The sequence below is a fragment of the Amphibalanus amphitrite genome, unplaced genomic scaffold, assembly GCF_019059575.1.
Source record: "Amphibalanus amphitrite isolate SeventyFive unplaced genomic scaffold, NRLGWU_Aamphi_draft 000668F_arrow, whole genome shotgun sequence".
Taxonomy (NCBI): domain Eukaryota; kingdom Metazoa; phylum Arthropoda; class Thecostraca; order Balanomorpha; family Balanidae; genus Amphibalanus; species Amphibalanus amphitrite.
Genome location: NW_024882162.1, coordinates 375,403 through 397,535, shown reverse-complemented (window position 1 = coordinate 397,535; position 22,133 = coordinate 375,403). Strand labels below are relative to the sequence as shown.

The 22,133-nt window shown below is 46.4% G+C and overlaps 2 protein-coding genes across 2 annotated transcripts; both read left to right on the top strand.

Moving 5' to 3' along the window:
• The first annotated feature begins 1,331 nt into the window (after positions 1-1,331).
• LOC122364306 (balbiani ring protein 3-like) lies at positions 1,332-5,896 on the top strand. Its single transcript, XM_043334556.1, has 6 exons — positions 1,332-1,802; positions 2,335-2,444; positions 3,842-3,940; positions 4,326-4,442; positions 5,092-5,252; positions 5,518-5,896. Exons 1-6 carry the CDS (start codon positions 1,544-1,546, stop codon positions 5,591-5,593), a joined length of 822 nt encoding a protein of 273 aa, XP_043190491.1. The 5' UTR covers positions 1,332-1,543; the 3' UTR covers positions 5,594-5,896.
• Positions 5,897-10,194: 4,298 nt separating this feature from the next.
• LOC122364325 (polypeptide N-acetylgalactosaminyltransferase 11-like) lies at positions 10,195-22,109 on the top strand. Its single transcript, XM_043334581.1, has 10 exons — positions 10,195-10,232; positions 14,221-14,620; positions 14,847-15,069; positions 15,280-15,357; positions 15,639-15,883; positions 17,955-18,072; positions 18,571-18,827; positions 19,170-19,410; positions 19,883-20,014; positions 20,562-22,109. The coding sequence occupies exons 2-10, from the start codon at positions 14,268-14,270 to the stop codon at positions 20,694-20,696; spliced, it is 1,782 nt and encodes a 593-aa protein (XP_043190516.1). The 5' UTR covers positions 10,195-10,232; positions 14,221-14,267; the 3' UTR covers positions 20,697-22,109.
• The last annotated feature ends 24 nt before the right edge of the window (positions 22,110-22,133 follow it).

Below are 22,133 nucleotides of genomic sequence, written 5' to 3'. Positions count from 1 at the left end.
TTGTATCAGTTTTTACTCCGAGACCCATAACCTCGTAACTATCCGTGATAAACTCATTTTTTCCATACTATCTCCTTCCTTGATTCTTCTGCTTTTTTGTGCAAAGTAACTTTTCCGCTACCTCTACCAGTTTTTCTTCTACGGTCTGCCGAATAGAACAATGTTTTTGATACAACTTGCCCCATGGCTTGGGTGAGTTGTATCACATAGTGGGGTAATTTGTATCACTATTTAACGTTTCAGGGAGTGTGCTTGTTACTGGTTTTGAACATAACAATAACATTAAATGGGGTTAATACAATGTATATGCTCAAAGGCTTCACTTTTATTAGACCAAACTTAGGTCAATCCGAACGAAACATCGAAACGAACGAAACATCAACAGACTAGACGCAAAAGTGGCCCGTTAAGAGCAAAGAAGCCAACACATTGTGCCGAAATGGAACGAGTATTGACTAGCTACCTACAAACGCGAGCCAGGGCTTAGCTTTCGCGATCAAAAGCAACATACCCATACATACATACATACATACATGTTACAACATACCCCACCCGGCTCTGATACAACATGTACCTCGCCGCCATCTTGGAAAAAACATCCTCGTGCTCAAAAACAGCGGAAAGCTGGAGAAATCCATTTTCACTCACGCAGCCTTAGAACCTACCCTCACCACCGCTACGGAGATCTTTCAAATTCGTGCACATCTAAATGCCCAAAACACACATTTTCTTGCAGCTTATTTTTTTAGAATGACATTAAAAAAACATAAAATCGGCTCTCACCTCGAGACGCGTCCACCCAGCTACACGACAGAACAGGGAAAGATGGCACCCGGAAAACCTCGTCGGCTGGTCGTGTCACGAGCGCCATCCATTGGATAAGTTTGACACAATTAGCCCTGATACAACTTGGACATGATACAACTCTCCCCGCTCTCCCCTACAGATGAGAGGAAGTGCAGAGGAACCCGACAAAGCCTTGAGTCTGTCTTTTGGTAAAGCCCACTCAAGTGCACTTGAGTACGACTACGGAACCCAGGAAAATTGACATCTGTTTGGGAAACACGCTGATCTGTAATCAATATACGATATAAAAGTTATCAACAGCCCTATAAAGACGCAAGCTGAAACATAGAAACCGGAATATAGATGCATGATCTTACAAAAAGAGCATTAGCATCGCTGAATTTTTAACTCTACCACCGTCTTTGCGTTACTTTTCTGCCAAGAATCGATCCGAGCAACGAATTAGCCGACTTTCGCACCAAGCTCTATTATGTGAACAGTATCAGCCATGCGCTAAATGCCAAATACAACTTCAGACATGCTTGCTTCCCTCACGAATAATTTGCATCACCAATCATATCATAAACATACGCCAGATAAGCCTCACGGCCATCCTGAATTTCCCCAGCCGCGCTGGACTGGAAACGGCTGTAATCCTTCGATCTGCTGCGGAGTCTCACCCAAACAATCCCTACCAGTCTTCTGCTGAGTCTCACTTGAGTAACATCTCAGTCTCAACTCCTCAATATCTTACACCATGTCTTTGTTTCGGTCCTTGACGCGACCGGTGACCTCTGTGGTATCGTTCCGCGCCCTTTGTGCCGTGTTTGTGGTGAGCGCCGCCCTGGTGACCTCTCAACACGGGCAGGCCATGGCTCAGGATATGGTAAACGTCATGAGGACAATGGCTGAGATGCCACCGGAAGATCGCAGAGAGGCGATGGAAGCCGCCGCTAGACGAGGAGGGGACACCTGCGAGGGAGGAATGACCACAAATCATACGCTGGATACGCCTGGTGAGTGGAACTGGAACTTTTGATACGCCACGGGAAAAAAATCACATCCGGTCATTGATACATGTCGAGTCACATCCGGTATTTATTTAACTGTCTCAGAAGCAAAGACTCTGGTATCAAAAAGAGCTAAATATAGGTACAGTAAGGTAGAGGTAGAGTATAGGTATAGGTAGAGTAACTATAGGTAGAGTAAGGGCCTGGGGCATCCCCCTCGTTCCAGCAGTAAGGGGACTGAATAAGGTTATATTGCGCTAAGTACGCAGTTAAGATTGACACATACCGTAGGGGCACTTGTACTTTTCTTGTAACTGAGTCTGCATTTGGCTCAATGGCTGCATAATGCTTGTCACAAGTTTGGATATACATATTCCAGCGAAGATGACGAGAATAACAACATCCCAAAGTAGTGCCGTCATTTTCGCTCGAATATTTCCAATCATGTCTGATTCTTCACACTTGTGACTCGTGTGTTCAGAGTTCTCTCCGCTCCCCAGCTATCGAGTTCTCTCACCATTTCATTCTCACCTTTCAGGCACGTGTAATGGGGCGGACCATATCGCGTGGCAAGAGCACCTTCTGCGGTGTGCCTGCCGGCCACGTGAGACGGTGGTGTCCCTTCACAACGCTGACACAACCAACATGGTACCTACTGCTCCGGTGATACACAGCGTAAAAGTTCTCACTCATTTCAGCCATGATTGTCCATTGATGATTGAACATCGTTTACTCGTACCTATAACATGTTTGTGATTTGTGTTTGTTTATCCGTTAGTCATCATGGTTGTCATGTTCATTGTTTATGTTAATTATCTTTGTTTATGCTTCAATATTTTGGAGACGTATTTGTTAACCCGCGAGTTGCTGGGGGGTTTAACGCCCCCACTTTTTTCGCCGGACCATAGCATAAAAACGGCGCGCCGCAGGCGCGCCAAATTTTGGGTACCTGTAGGGAATTGATTGAAGTTTATTGTGACAAAGTTTCAAAAAATCGGTCGGAAATTTTTTTAGATATCGAGGTTTTAGTGACGTCATGATTTCTGAGTTTTCGACCAAAAACGGCATATGTTCAAAAAATGATATAAAATCACAGAATAGACATACAGACATGCTGTAAACGCCATTAAACTGCCAATACCATGAACAATCAAATGGCTATCTTCGATTATTGATTATCGTTCCGCATTTTCCAAAATCTTGAACTGAATCTTGGCAATTTCTCGTGACTACCTACTTCACGACCATGATACATGCATTTCTTAAATTGAACTTTTTGAGCCAAACACGCACACAGATGATAAAATGAATGTCACCATCGTTTTCTACGCTCCAAATTACCCATAACACGTGTCACAGGCTGCGAATATCAGTTTTGATTTTCGGGGATATGTGCCTACCCGGCTGACCTGACCTTGACCCTGACCTATGCTTGACTGACCCTTACTTGGAGCTGACACTCTTGTAGGCCTTACTATATGATGGATTGTGCACCGTTTTGACAGAGTTTATGACGAGAGGCGCCCATTGCCAAGTCCTGAAGTCCATGTTACTGAAAGCCCGATTTCAGGTGTTTGACCTGACCTTGACCCGACCTGTGACCTCAAAATTCAACTTTAAAGTACTCATCTGAAGCGTCTCGTCGCGTTCTTTCGTTTGCCGCCTCGTGCGTTTCGCTGCGCCTATTGGTTCTCGAGTTATCGGCTGGGGGCGTTTAACGCCCCCCCCCCCCCAGCAAACGGTGGGTGGCGAAATACCCCAGCAACTGCCGGGTTAAGTTACGCTTGTTATGTCTGTTGTAATTGTTAAATAGTGTTTTTTGCAATGTTTTTCATAATTGTTAATTTGTCATGTTTGTAAACTGCGATTACTACGTTTTATGAGTCGTCTGATAATTGTGAATCCTGTTGTCCTGTTTGTCGTGCCATAGAGATGGAATATATTTAAATAAGCTCTTATGTGTCATGCTATTGCTTCGTGCTTGTCACTGTGAGCCGCCATGTCTGCCGCCATGTTTGTTGTTTGTTTGTTCTTTATTCTCACAGATAATGCCCTCGATGGCAGTGGTAGCGCGGTGCAGCGGATGGTGCTCCACCATGGGCCACTCGTGTATGGCCACCAGCACCCGGACGAAGGAAGTCACGGTGAGTATAGTTACCCGTGACTGCAGTATGGCCGTGTAGGCTTGTCGTTTGTGTATTTCCTCCCGCATTGAGATAGATATATTTTTACCTCGATAAGTTATACCTATTGTAATTCGATGGGTAAATATGATAAGGTATTTTAATTTTTACCTTGTTGCTGTTTTTATTATATGAACACCATACAATAGCAACATCACCAGCAGTGAAATATGAGAAGGTTGCAAAAAAATGCATTAGTTACCTTTCTTTTTCTACACAGCTGCTTGTGATTTGTTTTGAACAAGGTCAGCTCAGCTGGTAAGATTCCCTATAAAACATACAGTCCATTCGTACCGTGTCTCAACTTCATCTAACAACCATCTGACTCCGCCCTGCCCCGTCGCAGCTGTTTCATTTTGACGCGGTCAACCACCGTATGCAGTGCGGAGCGGTTAAAGTTGAGGAGGACGTCAAATGCAGTTGTGGGTGTCCGCTGACCGCCGCCGACTGCACGGAAAGACAGGTGAGGTGCAGAGACAGAGAGAGACAGATACATAGCGGAGGCAGAGACGTAGATACAGAGACAGAGACACAGAGAGACATTAAATAGAGATAGGTACAGACACATATAAACATATAAAAGCTGAGACATTGAGTCAAAAGCATAGAAAGACAGAGAGACAGAAACACACGGTCCATGCGGACAGAGAGACGCAGACGGACACAGAGACGTTCAGACATATACACTGACAGAGACAGATGCATAGAGACACAGAGACGTGGTCTGAGACAAATAAATAGAAACATAGACAGAGACACAGACGCAACAGCATACAGACATGATGGCAGAGGACACGTTGAGAAACAGAGAAGAGGGAAATACTGGGATACATGGACGGGTGAATACGAGAAGAGAGTGTGTGCCTCGCAGAAGAGACACAAAGAGACAGAGTAAGGGGGGCACGGAAAGATAGATGAATCATGATAGGGGTGACACCACTGGTAACAGTTCGGCAATTTGACTATTTCGCTGCAGGGCAATCGTCGATCACATGGCATTAGGAATATCCCACCACGGCACATCTTTTGCGTGGCTCACGTGCCCCCTTTTCGTGTAAACTCACCACTCTCAGTCTCTCACCCCCCTTCTCTCCCCTCTCACTCACTCCCAGGAGTTCCACTCGGACCTGTGCCTGTGCCGGTGTAAGAAGACCGCCGAGTACCGGCGCGGCTGCGACGCCGACCGGCGCTGGGACAACCGACTGTGCCGCTGCGTGTGCGCCTCGCGCGGAGAGTGCAGCACGGGACTGGGCTGGAGCGACGACTTCTGCAGGTATACTGGGGGCTACGGCACGTGCCTAGAGCAGGGATGTGGGTGGGTGTAGGGCAGGAAGGACGACAGTGACGCCTTGGAAATGTTGGGTGATGGCGAAGATTTGCTTAGATTATACGCTTGGCTGTGTGTGTATTGTTTTGTTTCCTTGTGATCTTGTATTCCAAGCAAGGTTATGCCATTTTTAATAGTTCAGTGCCGTCACGCATCAAGAACGAAACCCGTTGATTTGCCAATTTAGTTGAAGTCCGTTTTCTGTTTTCAGATGCCTACCAATGGTTCTCCCAACAGGCGAAGGGGGTTTCCCGACCAGCATCGACGAAAATTCAGTTCGCTATTAAACTAACTACGCTCATGTTAAATCATTCAACTTGCAAGGACATTCACGGATTATATTAATGCTGTTGTACCTAATTTGTATCAGTTTTGGTCATGTCATGTCATCGACTTTATCGACCAATTTGTTGTCTGCTTTTTATTATCACCAGCGCAAGTTGCGCGAGTTAGGGCGAGCTTCGGAAGCAAAAATAAATTTAGTTTTCGTCGTTCTCTTTGTTCTTGACTGCTTGCTTTTTGCGCTATAATCGCGCATTCACTCATTGTGTGAGAGCATGAATGAAACCAATATAATCGATAAACTTGAATCGGCGCTTTACCTGGTGTTATCGAAAATAGTATGTAATACCTACATACACGGAAACCTGTCATCGAGTTAACCCGTGGGGAGCTATGGATAAAACTCCAAAAGAGGGCAAATATCTACTCCAAGGCAAATATGTAGATTTGATACTGTATCAGGACGACAGAACCCCACTCAGCGGATATTTTTTCTGTGCACGTGCCCACGGTGCCGAAACTGTATGAACACTAGGAACAGTCATGAGCCATGGCACATTATGTACGATACTTCAGTTCGGGAGTATTCCTTTCGGAGAGCATAATAGACGGTCAGACATACACTCAATGCATTGCCCTTTTAGGGCAAAGCGGCCACCCTGACGCTTCCTACGATGCCGAGTGACGCTTGATTTAAAACTTTGCTAAGTCATCTTTCCATGCCAATGTGATCCTTATCAAATTACCTTTTATTTCATTTTCCTTAGATTTCTTAACCCGGCAGTTGCTGGGGTATTTCGCCACCCACCGTTTGCTGGGGGGGGGGGGGGCGTTAAACGCCCCCAGCCGATAACTCGAGAACCAATAGGCGCAGCGAAACGCACGAGGCGGCAAACGAAAGAACGCGACGAGACGCTTCAGATGAGTACTTTAAAGTTGAATTTTGAGGTCACAGGTCGGGTCAAGGTCAGGTCAAACACCTTAAATCGGGCTTTCAGTAGCATGGACTTCAGGACTTCGCAATGGGAGCCTCTCGTCATAAACTCTGTCAAAACGGTGCACAATCCATCATATAAGGCCTACAAGAGTGTCAGCTCCATGTACGGGTCAGTCAAGCATAGGTCAGGGTCAAGGTCAGGTCAACCGGGGTAGGCACATATCCCCGAAAATCAAAACTGATATTCGCAACCTGTGACACATGTTTTATGGGTAATTTGGGGCGTAGAACACGATGGTGACATTCATTTTATCATATGTGTACGTGTTTGGCTCAAAAAGTTGAATTTAAGAAATGCATGTATCATGGTCGTGAAATAGTCACGAGAAATTGCCGAGATTCAGTTCGAGATTTTGGAAAATGCGGAACGATAATCAATAATCGAAGATAGCCATTTTATTGTTCATGGTATTGGCAGTCTAATGGCGTTTACAGCATGTCTGTATGTCTATTCTGTGATTTTATATGATTTTTTGAACATATGCCGTTTTTGGTCGAAAACTCAAAATTCATGACGTCACTAAAACCTCGATATCTCAAAAATTTTCCGACCGATTTTTTTTAACTTTGTCACAATAAACTTCAATCAATTCCCTACAGGTACCCAAAATTTGGCGCGCCTTCGGCGCGCCATTTTTATGCTATGGCCCAGCGAAAAAAGTGGGGGCGTTTAACGCCCCCCCCCCCCCCCAGCAACTCGCGGGTTAAGGCGTCCACATGTGAGAGATGGTTTAGGAATGGTTTAGACATGGTTTAGGAGTAGTAATAAGGAGTTTTCCAAGCACAATTTCACCGCTTGGTGAAGTTATGAGATGAGCGCATGCGCCTGAATGGTGATTGGATATAGGTGCGAGTTCAAAAGGCTGACGAGGCTGGCCAAAGAGACTTGCTAAGGACTGCCATGCAGGTCTCCGTTGAAATGGCAGGTCTCGGTGTAGCTGCCAGCTGATGCATGTGCATAGGTGTAGCAACGTATCTCTTTGGTGAAGAATACCTTTCACCAAAGTTTCAGATTGGTGAAGGATCCTTCACCAATCTTGGACAATGCAAGGGAGGGTCTTCACCTACCTATGCTTAGAACTACTGGATTCGACGGTTGATCAAATGTCTGTTTTTTAACCCGCGCCCGGCTGGGGGTCCTGGATTTCCACGCCCTGCTGGGGGGGTCCCCTTCTAACTCGGCTCCTGGGTCACGTAGCGATACGCGGAAGGCGGCGTTCGAAAGAGCGCCAAAAATAATGACGAAATCACTTCGGTCACTTTTTTGGTCAGGTCAAAAGTCAGGTCACCAGAGGTCATTGACGGCAAAATTTCGCCGATTTCCAGGTCGAATGTCGACAATTTCCAAGAAGCCAACGCATAGCTCGGGAACCAATAGAGCTACAGCGCCACGGAAAAGCGCATTCGATAGCCCTATTAACGCCCTTTCTGAGTAATTCGCTCAGATTTGACCTAACGTCAACGGTTTTGCCTGCAGGGGGCAAAAACTGCCAAAATAGACGATTTTTCGGGAACAGTTTTTCTGCAATAACTTTTGACTCAAGCTTGCACGAGCTTTCTTTTACCGACATCGTGTTCCTCTTGTCAAGACGCATCGAATGAACTATAATTTGACATTGAAATTTCAACTTAAAAATTTGACCTCTGGTCAAGGTCATGATTTGACCGGACATTGTCATGTTGCATATTAGTGGATCTGTATCGTCGAGCTGAACATATATAAGGCGTTTTCATCGCTCTAGCGTGCCTCTTTCAAAAGTTAGTCGCAAAAAACTGTTAGATACCATTCGTGACCTGAGATGACCTCAGGGGCATAAACAGGGGTCACGGGTACCGTTTTCATATTCAGTGTGTCAAAGTTACTTGTAATTTAGTGTTTGAGAGTGTTTAGAATGACTTTCGTCCGAAAAAGACGGTTTTGAAATTTCTCCCATTGACTTATAATACCTAGAGAGGTCGCAAAATTGACCTGACCTTAGGTCACCGATATGAAAATTCCGAATTTTGTACATACTGTTGCACTTATCAATTGCTGAAAGCTTCAAAGCGATCCGTCACTTGGTGTAGCTATGGCATACATTGAAACATTTTATGATGTGTTTATGAGGTGAGGTCACTTGTAGCGACCTGGTGACCTGACCTTGAAGGACCCTGGTCTGAAATTTTCACAAAATGTATAACATTGATAGATGATAAGGTGCCGCCGTTTTTCAGATATCCGCGAAAAACCGCAGGGGGGGTGGGTGGGTGTTCAAAAACCTCCCCCCCCCCCTCCCAGCAGGGCGCGGGTCAACACGCTTTGACCATTTGCCCCAGTAGTCAAAATTCCTTAGCCGAGGCCCTGATTTACATCTTGCTGTCATGGCAAGATGCACAATTCAATTTTAGGCAGGCATTGAAAATTTGACGTTAATGGGATTATAAGGGCGTAAGATATCTGCGAAAAACAAGGGGTTGGCGAAATTCGCCCCCCCCCCCCCCCCCGCTTGCACTGTGCGTGTTGGTTGGCACGGTCCTGTCCCTTTTCATAAGGTTCAGGTGGCATCCTTCACCAATATTTTTGGCGCTCCTACACCCATGTGCATGTGTGTAGCCGTTCTCGATGCAGCTGGGTTTCGATTCGATGTAGCTGGGTCTCCGTGTAGCTGGGTCTTGTAGCTGGGTCTTGTAGCTGGTCTCGTTTTAGCTATTATCGGTGAAGCTGGGTCCTCGTGTCGCTGGTTTCGGTGTAACTGGTCTCGGTGAAGATGCAGCTGCCAGCTGGTCTTGGTCGTTTTAGCTGTTCTCGGTGTAGCTGATCTCGGTGAAGCTGATCTCCCGTCCTCGGAGACGGGAGTGCAGCAGGCGGCGTGTCCCGTACAGCAAAAGTTCCGGTCTCCGGACCGTGTTGTTGACTTACGAACGGATAATCTGTGATCTGTGATAGATCTACGGACTCTGTGATCAAAATTTATTGTAGCTCCGTTCGTAAGCAAAATAACGTCCGGTCAGAGGCCGGGTCACACGAGGTGACTATTGTACACAGCGCAAAGTACTAGCGAACTGCACGCATGCGCCCAACTGCGCCCAACGCCCAGCGATCACGTCTCACTTATGCGTTGGTTTGAGAATCACATCACCAGACGGTTTGCGAACCCCTTTGAAAGGGTCACCGCCCGAGGCACTAAGGCGGCGGCTGTGCCGGGCAAAACCTTGCCTGGCTGGGGAGGTGCGGGGCGAGGGAAAGTGCGACTGCGATCGAACAGCAACTGGGGCGTGGATTGGTATTGGCTGCTGACAAACCATTGCCGGCAGCCTCCTATATCAGAATTTAGACATACACGATGTGGCCAGTGTTCAATCGTAAGCTACTTACGAATCAGTTAAAAAGTTATTGAGTTAGCAGACGTCATCTTTTTTAATTTGACCATGATTGAAAAATGTTATTCAAGTTCATGGCGATGGGCTAAAAAAGAGCTGAGACTTTGAATAGGACAAATCCATCGATCGAGTGACTTTTGTTTGCATATTTTAACGTCAAAAAAGAAATACTGTATTAATTATTCTCCCTCAAAATATACAAACAATGACGAACGCCGGTTGTTATTTCTGCGCATTTGAGACAAAATACTTTGTGATATTCGAATTGTGTCGTAGTGGTATAATTGGTAATTTTCTTTTATTTTTCAATAAATACAGTAATTGTGAACCTATTTTGATTTCCCATTCCATTGGTAGAAGGCGTAGAAGGATCGTCGAGTTTTTTGTTAAAATAAAAATAGTAAAGTCTTACATTCAAATTGGATGCTGACCCTGGCAAAGCAGGCAGCACAGCAATGCCAATCACAATCCAAATAATTTTATGCTCCATTTCATTTTATAATATAGATTAGAAAGCCAAAGGGATGGGCTTATATTTTTGTGATGTCTTTAATTTGCCCTAGAGAAGTTGAGTCTGCAAATTGAAATAGAGGGATGACAAGGCTGGGGCGTGGGGCCCCATGCTAAACTGAAGGAGAGGAATTGGCATGGGCCAGGTTGACTCCATTGGTTGTCCCATTTTGATTTCAAATTGATTTGACAATTCTATTTTTTATTGAATTGAAGAAACAAGATTCCAATGTTCAGAGTGCAACATAGGCCCTCAAAGTTCAGGTGTCTGCGGATCCTATCAAAAAGGCTAAATAGTACTTAGCTAGCCACAATGTCTCTTTATTGTTATTTAGCAGACCATTCTGATAATATGCATAATAAAGAAGACTAAAAGCTTGAAGATACCTACTTTAAATGAAATATACCACTTTGAGCATGGGGTTTTGCACTGACGTAGCAGTTCCGTAGGGCGTAGCTTGAGCTGGACAAGCACAAATCAGGAGCCTTTATGGCCCAACTATCACCCCAGGGAAAGAATAAAGATATTCCATTTCTTCTTCTTAAATCATTTTCTTACACAGGAATGCTTCCCTTATGGAAGAATGCCAAGAATGCAGTCACCTTTGGCAGAGGCCAATCATCAGCCAATTATCATGCAGTTTGTCAGAGCTAAGTAATTATGATTATATGATTGGTCAATGTGTAATTAGCTCCAGCTGTAAACTCTATCAAGCCTCTACCAAGCCTCTACCAAAGAGATGGAAAATAGTTTCTCCTAAATGATGGCATAAAGCTAATTTTAGGAAAGTGATATGTTCCCTTTCCTTAAGTCTATTAAATCTTTAGTGGAACCAGGTCCTTTTCAATAAACCTTTCAGTGAAAGAACCAAGGCCTCATCTAACATGTTAACTGGGGGGGCTAAACCCCCGCAGTCATCGACCTGGCCCCCCCAGTCAGGGCAAAAAGTCACTACTTGGGGGGCCGGCAATAGCCAAAAGGCAAACTAATTTTTATTTCGAGGCGTCAGTGCACATAAAAACAAATGCGTAAACGAAACGATGCAATGTGAGCACATTGAAATACCTCATTACCTAGGGCTGTTATGTGTTTATTTTGTTTACCTGAACCTTTTTTTTTCGCTCAGCAATGCGTTACATTTCGTCTTTTCAGGCGCCCAACTCCGTGTCCCGGATATTCTTTTTTCATAAATTTAGTCCGAACCTTTTGAATGGAAGGATTCACAAGTACAGAGCCCCCGCTAAGCAGAGCTTTGCGTTGGCCCTGCCCTCTACTCTCCGATCGCGCAATTCGTGATCTATGGCAGAATTTAGAGCCCAAAGTTTAACGTATGCACATAGCCGCACACGGCCGGTCCCCTCACTGACTTCGAATGGCTACGGCCTGCCACCAACCGTAGGTAACCATGTACTCGCCAGGAGGGTCATAAAGATCGAGCGATGTCGCGCTTCGAACCCGGACTGTTATAACCGAGACGCGTGCCCTCACCACGCGGAGTCCAAGACTCTACCGGCAACAATTTCTCCTTTAGGTATCAATCTGTTGTTTCTGTCTTCGCCCCTCGGGGCGTCAATCTCTTGTTTTTGCCTATCGTCGTCCTCGCTAGCGGCGTCCAACTTCTGGCTGGACGGTCACCGGTGTGCGGCTAGAGTAGCTCCTAATCGTAATGAAGCAGGCTCCCGTTCTGGGTGGTCGTACGCAGGCGCAGATGCCAGATTGGTGGTCTGTCTGTGGGGACGGGAACTCTGACAGCTGGATTATCTAAAGAAGTCGGCATGGAGTCCTGGGGGGCAAATGCCAGCCACTTAGGGTCCCAACGGGCCTCAAAGCACTACTACACGGGGTAATCTTCATTTTTGTTTAGTTTATAGCCTCTGACGACCTTAACCCGCGCACCGACGGGGGGGGGGCGGATATCCGCCCCCCCCCCCTGAGGTTTTTCGCGGATAGCGGGAAAACCGCGGCGCGTAGCGCCGCGAAATTTGGTATGACTATTCTCTCATCAATTTTACACATGGTGTGCAAGTTTGAACCTCCTAACTTTTAAGGTCAGGTCACCAGGTCACTTTGAATGACCCAACCTCAAGTCACTTTTTTGCAACTTTGTCACCGTGCCAGAGCTACAGTAGATGTCGGAGGCCTTTGAAAGTCGCAGGATGTTATTAGGTCATTAGTAGCTACAATTTGTATATCTCGGAATTTTGATGTCGGTGACCTAAGGTCAGGTCAATTTCGCGACCTCCCCATTATAAGTCAATGGGGGAAAAATCAACTCCCTGTTTTTACCACTAAAACGGGTCGGAATGGCCCCATATACCATACATGACTTCACATACGATCAACCTTCACTACCTTGAGGTCTGTTTTGCTGTTGGGCAGCTGTAAGGTCATGTGACGTCATCAAAGGTCACCAAAGGTTTTTTGCCAATAACTCCTTACAGGAACAAGATACAGCCGCGCGGATGGTCTCATTGTGTTCAGCTCGTCAAGACGCATCGAATGATATACATGATGACCTCGAGGTCACGTGACCTGAGGTCAACCTTTGACCTTGACCTTTCGAGGTCAACATATATATCATTCGATGCGGATTGACGAGAGGATCACGATGATGCCCTTAGTTTGTTCCTATCTTGACTACTTCGAAAGTTATTCGAGAAAAACCCTCTCCATATCTAGCGCCGCCATTTTGACTTTTTCGACCCCTGTGACGTCATCTTTGACCTGACCTGAAAATGACCTTAGTAAAAATTGTAGACCTTGTCCGTGCGTATCCGATGCCGTTTACCGCTTGTCGCTATCTTGCTTCGTTCTCGAGATCTCAGGGGGGGGCGGTCATCCGCCCCCCCCCCGTCGGTACTAAGTTGGCGCAGACCCCCGTCGGTGCGCGGGTTAAGGTTGTGTTGAAGATCCACGGCGATTACGGAGAATCCACCTGAGAAGCCATCAGTCTCCAAGTTGATACACAGGCATCTGGTCTGAGGGGGCCCTAGTGGGAAAATACGGTCTCCACTCAGATTGACCATTAAAGCCTGGTATGGATCATATAAAACCAGTGTGGGCTACCATAGAGGCCGAAATATAGGTCCAGACGTTGGCATTAGCCCTCAGAGATCGGCATCGAGCGCTCAGAGGGGCCCATCTGAAACCGATGTGGTTCGCAAAAAAATACATATGCGTGTGGGCCCTCGACATAAGGCTCGGCATGCAAATTCCTTAGACAAGGCACTGCCACTCAATCACACGCTCAACAACGAGAAGTGTGATTATTATTGCCTGATGGGGCAATGTGAGGGGGCTATAAACTAATAGGTATATAAGCATGGGTCGGATGGCCTACTATTTTTTTAGTTTTCAAAAAAAAATTCATGGTATCAGGGCTGTGATGAAAAATAAGTGGTCTAAATCCGGTGAGAAAACAGGATTTGGGGGTACCCTAGGTTTGGCTCCTTCAGTCTCTGGCCCCCCCAGTGAAAATTCCTTAGACGAGGCCCTGGAAAGAACTCGACCTAAACAGAGCTAAAGGAAGGAAAACCTGTTATACAGAAACTATAATCAAGCAAATAGGCTGACTTCTTGTATGAAGATGACTGGTATATAGGTAGTTGGCTGAATATTCTCTAATTTTTTTTTTTTCTGGTTTGACATTGCAGATAATGATATGTACTCTATGTTTTTGCACACTTTAATCTGAGGTTCCATTATCAATCTTTCGTTATTACTCTGGGTTCTGTATATGACTGTCCACCTTCTCTCCATTTCAGATCATAGACTCCATCCCCTCCCACCCCACCCCATTCCCCTCCCCACCATGCAGTTCCCGCGTCTGCGGCTGGTGCCGCACCTTCGCTGGCTGCTGCTCGGTATCTGCCTCTCCTCCGTCACCTGGCTGGTGGCCCTGCTCCTCTACCTCCGCCTGGACGGCTCGCTGAAGTCCTTCCTCACCAGTCATCACCCCAGCAAGGCGCCGGGCGGGCTCTGCGGACCCTATGGCACGGGACCGTCCGTCCCGGCACAGCTGCCTGACCTGGCGCGCATGGCTCTGGTCGAGACGGAGCAGGAGAAGAGCAGACGCGCCGAGGGGTACAAACGGCACGCGTTTAACACACTTGTCAGCGACCGGCTGTCGCTGAGGAGACTGGTACCCGACACGAGAAACGCACTGTGAGTCAGAGGACGGGATAGAATCAGTGGGCGTTGTGAATGCTAAACATAGGTTAGCGAGTGGTTCTGTAGAGCGTGTTTCAAAATCGATGTGAATTTTTATTTCTCATCAGAATCATTCATGTTCAGGTCATATTTTTGGGAAAAAATAAGTAGTTTCATTTCACTATGGTGTTGTTCAAGTCCCTGTCTCATCATCCTCGCGATCCACCCTGACCTTCGACAGGTGCTCCAACCGGACGTACCCGCCGGTGTCCAGCCTGCCGGACGTCAGTGTCATTATCTGCTTCTTTGACGAGGCCGAGTCGACCCTGCTCCGCTCTCTGTGGTCGGTTCTGGACCGGTCACAGCCCGAACTGCTGAGGGAGGTCCTGCTGGTCGATGACGCCAGCACGTCTGATGTGTCGGCTGTCGTGGAGAAACACGTGGAGAAGTTTTGTTTGAACAAGGTGGGTGACGTTTGGGGTATTTCTAGAGTTCAGTTGTAACGGAATTTGCCGAATATATAGTGGTTTCATTGTAACCAGTAACCAGTTGTTTCATCATGTTTTGGCCATTAAATGAACTTTTTTTTTAAAGTGAGTATGCCATTTAAATGTTCGTTTAACGGAAGGCAATTCGCTGATTTCATCGTCAGTCACGTCTGATTTTCGCTCTAGGTGCGAATTATTCGCTCGGAGAAACGTCTGGGTCTGATGCGGGCCAGGATCCACGGAGCAGCACAAGCTACAGGCAAGGTAAGATTCCACTTCGATAAAGAGTTAAATGTGTTTGAGTACGGTCTACGGAGAGCATTCATGTTGAATGATTGTTAGGTATTGATGTTTCTTTCACTAATCTTACCTTGTTCTTGATTTATCACGTTTGAGAGTGGAGTTAACAGCACCGTGAATTCATTTTGGAGCGTAAAGAATGCCGAATTGCCTCTGACTACTCCGAGACTACACCGGGAAACACTACCGACTATCACGCAATATTTTATTATTTTCTCTCACCTCATCCCTTCCCTCCCCACCAGGTGTTGGTGTTTCTCGACTCCCACATCGAGGTGAACACGGACTGGCTCCGACCTCTCCTCGCGCCGATCGCAGCCGACCGTCACACCGTCACCGTGCCCGTCATCGACATCATCAGCGCCGACACGTTCGCCTACTCGTCTTCACCTCTGGTGCGCGGAGGCTTCAACTGGGGCATGCACTTCCAGTGGGTGGCCCTGCCCAAAGGAAGACCCACGGAGGGAGATGGCGCCGTCAGTCCGATAGAGTGAGTGAGGAGAGGGGGAAGGTGGGTTGTGGACAGGGTTGGCATTTTTGCCGGCAAAAACTAGTTTTTGCCATTTGCCGGTTTAAACCGGTTTTAACCGCCATAAAGTGGCAAAAACTGGCAAAAACTAAAATCAATCATACCGCCATCCCTATACAGTATTGAGTATACATGCCTTTGAGCAGGAAACGTTTTAAAGGGGATTGAGTGAAAGCTATATGCTTTTAAACAGAGGTAATATACTGTCCATTCTAGTGCTAAAACCCTTCAAAATATTTTCATGAGTAACCAGTAACCAGAGACGATGAGTAACCATTAGTAACCAGTAAGACGCCTTTTTGGGTCGACAAATGAGCGAATGCGAGGGTGAGTCCTGCAGAAGTGTGAAGGTCCTGCAGAACTGCTACTGACTTGGTGCACGATACCCTACTAACCGGTTCCGGACTGTGCCAGTACCAAATTTATGTTCAATCGACACAGCTGTTCTTGAGCCGTCTACCGACATTCAGACATTTTAAGCGGCGGTAAACTAATGAGGCAAAGCTCGGAATGTTTAGTGGGTCCCAATGACATCCAGACTTTTTCGTGTTCGTTTTTCATTCGTACATTTTAACCCTCGCCCGTATAGGGGGGGTCGAACGGACCCCCCCCCATGGTTTTTCGCGAATAACTCGCGTAAAAAGCGGCCGATCGCGACGAAACTTTCAGTACCCTCGCGTTCATCAATTTCACACCTACCCTGAAAATTTCATGACCCTGACCCAAATGACCTTTGACCTGTGACCTACTTTTCGAGACCATGTTTGGCTGGAATCGCGATTCGGCGTATGTCGGCTCGCATTAGCCGCGCGTTTGCAGTCTTTTCGTGGTTTCAAGCGTTCAAACATGTGATATGATGTTGCCCCCATGCATTAGGGTGGGTGTCAAGGTCACCTGAAGGTCAGGTCAGGTCATTGACCTTTGATGACCTCGGTTCACTTTTTCGAGTTTTACATGTTTCTAGGCCAGTTTTTGGAGCTGAATTCGAATTTAGCAACCATATGAACATTTACGAAGTAGTTTTGGTGCCTTCGTAACATGTTACGAAGCTGTCAGAGGCGGTTGCCACCAGCTACGAATACCGTTACTGGTTGACCTGACCTGACCTGACCCGACCTGGCCTAAATACATGAAGACATCATCTGTGATCAAAACTAACATGATATTCGTGATCAGCACCCCGAAAAACCCCATAGCAGCCACACTTTACGACGTTCTAACAGGTCCCGATTTTCCCGCCTGTGGGGTCATTGACCTGACCTGCAAGGTCAACCAATGACCTAGGACCTTAAAATTGGGTATCATCGGCTTCCTCTCGTCACGGGCAACACGCTCGTTTTTTCCGCGAAGCTCTAGCTCGATCAGGGGCGAAACGGCAAGGGGGGGGGGTCCAACGGACCCCCCCCTTATACGTTCGCGGCTGGAAAAACACCAATACGGGCGAGGGTTAATCAATTGCTTTTTAGAAAAGAAACGAAGTTTTGGTCACTAAGAGTTTTAGCCAGTTTTTGCCACCATGGTTTCTGCCAGCCGGTTTAAACCGGTTAAAACCACTGGCTAAAACCAGTTTTTGCCACCCCCTGCCAACCCTGGTTGTGGAGTGGGGTGGAGTGGAGTGGATTGTGTGGAGGGGTCAGTGAAAAGGAACGAGGGAAGTTGGGCGGCATGGATGTTTTTTTTTTCACTGCGTTTTTAGGGCGAACAAATATTATTTTGCCAGTGTCTCCAGTTGTAAGCATAAAAGGGCGTTAAGCTGGCTTTTACTTAATCGGGTAACCACTATTTATCTTTAATTTTTACTGAACTTGTTAATTCATTGGTATGATGAAACTCCCTTGTTACGTTGAAACTTGAAACTGCTTATGTTTTTGCTCTTTGAACTAAAGGAAAATTTTGAGGTGCCGCGAAACTTAAAATGAAGTAAAACATCACGAAATTTTAGAACAGTACCAACTTCCGTCAATGCACTGGTCTTCCATTAACCTTTTCTGACACTGACACCGCCGCTCTCCGCGCTCCCTCTGTGTTTCAGCACCCCTACAATGGCTGGCGGTCTGTTCGCGATGGACCGGTCGTATTTCCACGAGCTGGGGGAGTACGACCCCGGCATGGACATCTGGGGCGGAGAAAACCTCGAGCTGTCCTTTAGGGTTAGTGTCGCCATGCGGGTGTCTCAGTGTGTCAGTGTCGGTTTCAGGGTCAGGGTCGATGTCAATGTCACGATGTCAGTGTTTGCCAGTATTGAGTTTTTAGAATCTGGTGTCATTGTCGGTGTCGGTGGCTTATGTTAAGGTCATAGTCGGTGTCACCGTGTCAGTGTCAGTGTCACTGTATCAGCGTCAGTGTCTATTGTCAGGCCAGTGGTTGTGTCAGGGGATGGGTAGGTGGAGCATTTCTGGTTTCTATGAACCGTCGCCAGACTACCGTTACCGTCATGCCTTCATATAAATATACATGCACCGTTTGACCCCTCGTGTTAATCGTTCCATCCTCACTCTGACCCCCCCCCCCCCCTATGCCCGTTTTAACCCTGCCTTTCCTTTCTGACCTTTCTGACCTCGCTGGTTTCTCTAGCACCCTTTTGACTCTCTCAGACCCTTCTATAACCCTGTGTAACCCCTTCAACCCCTGTCTTCCCCTGTTTCCAGGTATGGATGTGCGGCGGCCGTCTCCAGATCGTCCCCTGCTCTCGAATCGGTCACGTGTTCCGAAAACGCCGCCCCTACGACACCCCAGCCGGTCACCGCTCCTCCTTAGAAAACTCTCTGCGAGTGGTACACGTCTGGCTAGACGAGTACAAGGAGTACTTCTTCGAGACGCGGAAGGACGCCCGGAGGATGTCTTATGGAGATATATCGGAGAGGAGGGCGCTCAGGGAGCGGCTCGGCTGCAAGTCCTTCAAATGGTGGGTGGAAAGCAATGGAGCTAAGGGAGGCAAGTTTTTTTTTTTACAAGCTTTCGATAAACTCTGGGTCTTATCAGCGGATTAATTTTCGGGAGGCATTAGTAAGCAAATCAAGCATAGACCATTTAACATACCGTAATATGACCAAATGAATGCAACCACATGACAGGCCAGGTCATGATCTGCATGCTGATATATAACATGTAAATGTGTGTTTGTTTGTTTTTTTAAGAACCAGTGCAAGGTATGAATTTAAGGTTCGTTAAATCGACAGACCACACTGAATGTTACCACGTCCAGCCCAACACAATCATATCGTTCTTCCCCTTCTCCGTTCTACAGGTACGTGGAAAATGTCTACCCAGAGCTGGAACTGCCCAAACTGAAGGACCCGGACGGTGTCATCATTCCTAGCGGCGCCGGCCGACGGGAGATGAAGCCCTGGTACAACCGGCAGCGGGAGTATGTCGGCGCGTACAGACTGAAACTGAAGGGGTCCATATGGTGCGCGGAGGCGGCTAAAGGTCATAAGGCGCGCGCCAGTAAACTGAGACTGGCGAGATGCTCGCAGGATGATGATCAGGTGAGAGAAGGGGGATGGTGGGGAAGAGGAGGGAAAGGGTGATAGGGGAGAGAGAAAGAGTCAGGGAATGGATACTTTCCATTGGATAGGATGGTCGATATGCAGGAGAGGATAGAAAAGTGGATGTAGTGTAGGCTGTAGCAGTGTTTTATGGGATTCAGGCCATACTATATCAGGATTTATGGCTGGCTGTCTTGTTATTAGGGCTTCTGGCCTTGTTTGAAAATGATTTCATGATTTAGAGCCGTTGCCTGTCTATATGTATTTTGACCACACATGTTATGTGACTCATCTTTATTAGTGGAAAAGGGTAGTTTACAAATACGTCTTACTAACTCCCTTTACCCTTACACTTTCGTCCTAGCGTCCTACCCTTACCCTTTCGGTAATAACTCGAGGTAGCGCTGTTACCTACTGCTTTGTCGTCACGTTCACCCACTGATCTTTGCACATCACATCTCTCTCCACCCAGGTGTTCCACGAGACCAGTCGTCAGGAGCTGGTGCTGAACAGGCTCTACTGTCTGGATGCCGGCGGAAAGGCACCCGTCATCCAGAAATGCCACGAGATGGGCAACGAACAACAGTGGGATTTCGACTCGAAGGTTCGTGGTGCGATGGTGCCGAATAGTTAAAGTTGAATCGGATATGATGGTATTACTTAAGTAATAAGTTAAGTCATTTTCAGCAGCACGGTGATCGACGCTTCGCGTTGAGGTTGTAACATTTTCTCTATTTATGATTCTTGCACCGGTGTGACAAAAGTTCTAACTTTGTATTTTACTGTCATGGGTACGATCATTCTCATTTTAATCTCATTCACTGTAACTATTGCTCCTGCTGTTCACTGACAGTGGACACGTCCTGTCGCAGTGTCGCACAGTCTGTAATCCAATGGCCCATGTATTTCTGCAATCACATGTAACGCCAATACTTTTTCCTCGCTCAAGAGTGTTTGAGGTGATAATAATATAGCCTCGTATTGCTGGTGCGCTCTGTAACACCAAATCACCATCAGGTTTTGAGGGCTGGTGCAATATGGACGTCCTTTGTAACCTAACTCAACAAAATCAGTGTCTCTTCCACTGCGTTTATATGACGTATCCCTCCCACTTCACTCTCTAACCGTCACCGATACGTTTCTATTCACAGAAGACCACAGTTCTGTACAATGTAGCCGCTGGAATGTGTCTAGGTGCCTCCGACCGGCGAGAGATGGCACCACTGGTCATGGAAATGTGTAAGGAAAGCGAACACGTTCAGTGGGAGATGGTGGACGCCAGCTGATTGCGCAGTCAGCTGATGGAAGGTGACACTCAGCTGATTGGAGCTAGCTCAGCTGATGGAATATCAGCTGATGATCGGCAATCAGCTGATGTGGAAAGTTTTTTGTTGACTCAACAAATGAGGCTTTGGATGTGTGTTCTGTGTGAGAAGAAAATGATCTGAAAATGTGCAGCCAATATTACCGATGTCTTCCGTGAGATGCAAAATTTAACGTTGACTTTATTAGCGATTGACGTTCATGTACTTACCGTGTCTCATTAGCTGTGTTGTTTGCAAAGTTAGTGTGGAAGAAGTGTTTTTCTAAGCGAAATACCAGGTCAGTCTCATGGAAACTGCGAATCTGAAGTGGTTAGCTTTTTGTAATTTGTCGAGCACTCAGTTGCTTGAGTGGTAACAGGTGGTCCAAGCTACATTTCCTGCAGCTGCTTATGCTAGCATGTGGTTCATTGCTTATTTCGCCTCGACCAAGTGATGTATGCCTGCATTCCATTATAAGGTAGAATAATTAGACACGATGGATTAAGTTTTTACGTTTATTGTCGCCATGCAGAAAAAATTAATCTGCAGTCGTTTTATTAATGCTAGTGATTGATCTGTTTCATATATTTGCATCCAAAGGTACGTGTTATTGGTTGGATGGCCAATGAATCTCGCCTCCACTAAAGCTTTCGTTACGTTTTCTATTTTTTACTTCGATCTTTTCCAATTTTTGGGTCATTTATTTTGTCGACGCTTTTTGCCGCTTATTGTTATTAGTAATATGCCTTTGACAGAACAGTTCAGAACTGTGCAGTGGTTTCGTTTCGTAGTTACGGATTATTGTGGTGACAGTGCGTGGGTATCCTGAGATTCTTGTATGCTTGGAGAAGCCCGAAACAAGCTGAATATTTGCTGTAATACTAGAGTATAAATCTTAACACGGTGGTTCTGTAATCTGTATGATATGCCGGTGATAAATGTGTGAGCATCCCGTAATCGTGTTTTGGACTCATTTACTTTTTGTGCACTTCAGTATAGTCTGCCGGCTACATGCGATGTAGATTGTGACTCATGCAGCAATAAGCAAGTGTTGTGTGTGCATTTGTAATGCTACATTGTTCATTCCAACGTCATTCCAATGCTCATTTGTGTATTTGTATGGATGCAACGGACTATTTTTGGAGAAACTTGTACGGTGTGGTATTTGTGATACAGGGTTACTGGCGTTGTGCTTTGTTTAGGTACTCCCGATAAATGGGAGGGCTTTTTGGTCCATACGGAGTTATTAGAAGAAACGAGTGGGCTGGCTTGCAGAGGCTTTTTACATAGCCGGTGTTTTGCTACAGTATTTTGTCGACGACGTGGGTGTAAATTTTTGTTCGATGAAACTGCTTAGTTGTTTTATATCATGCAATAAAAAGCCGCTTTCTGATATATTTTTTCTAATGCTACTTATTC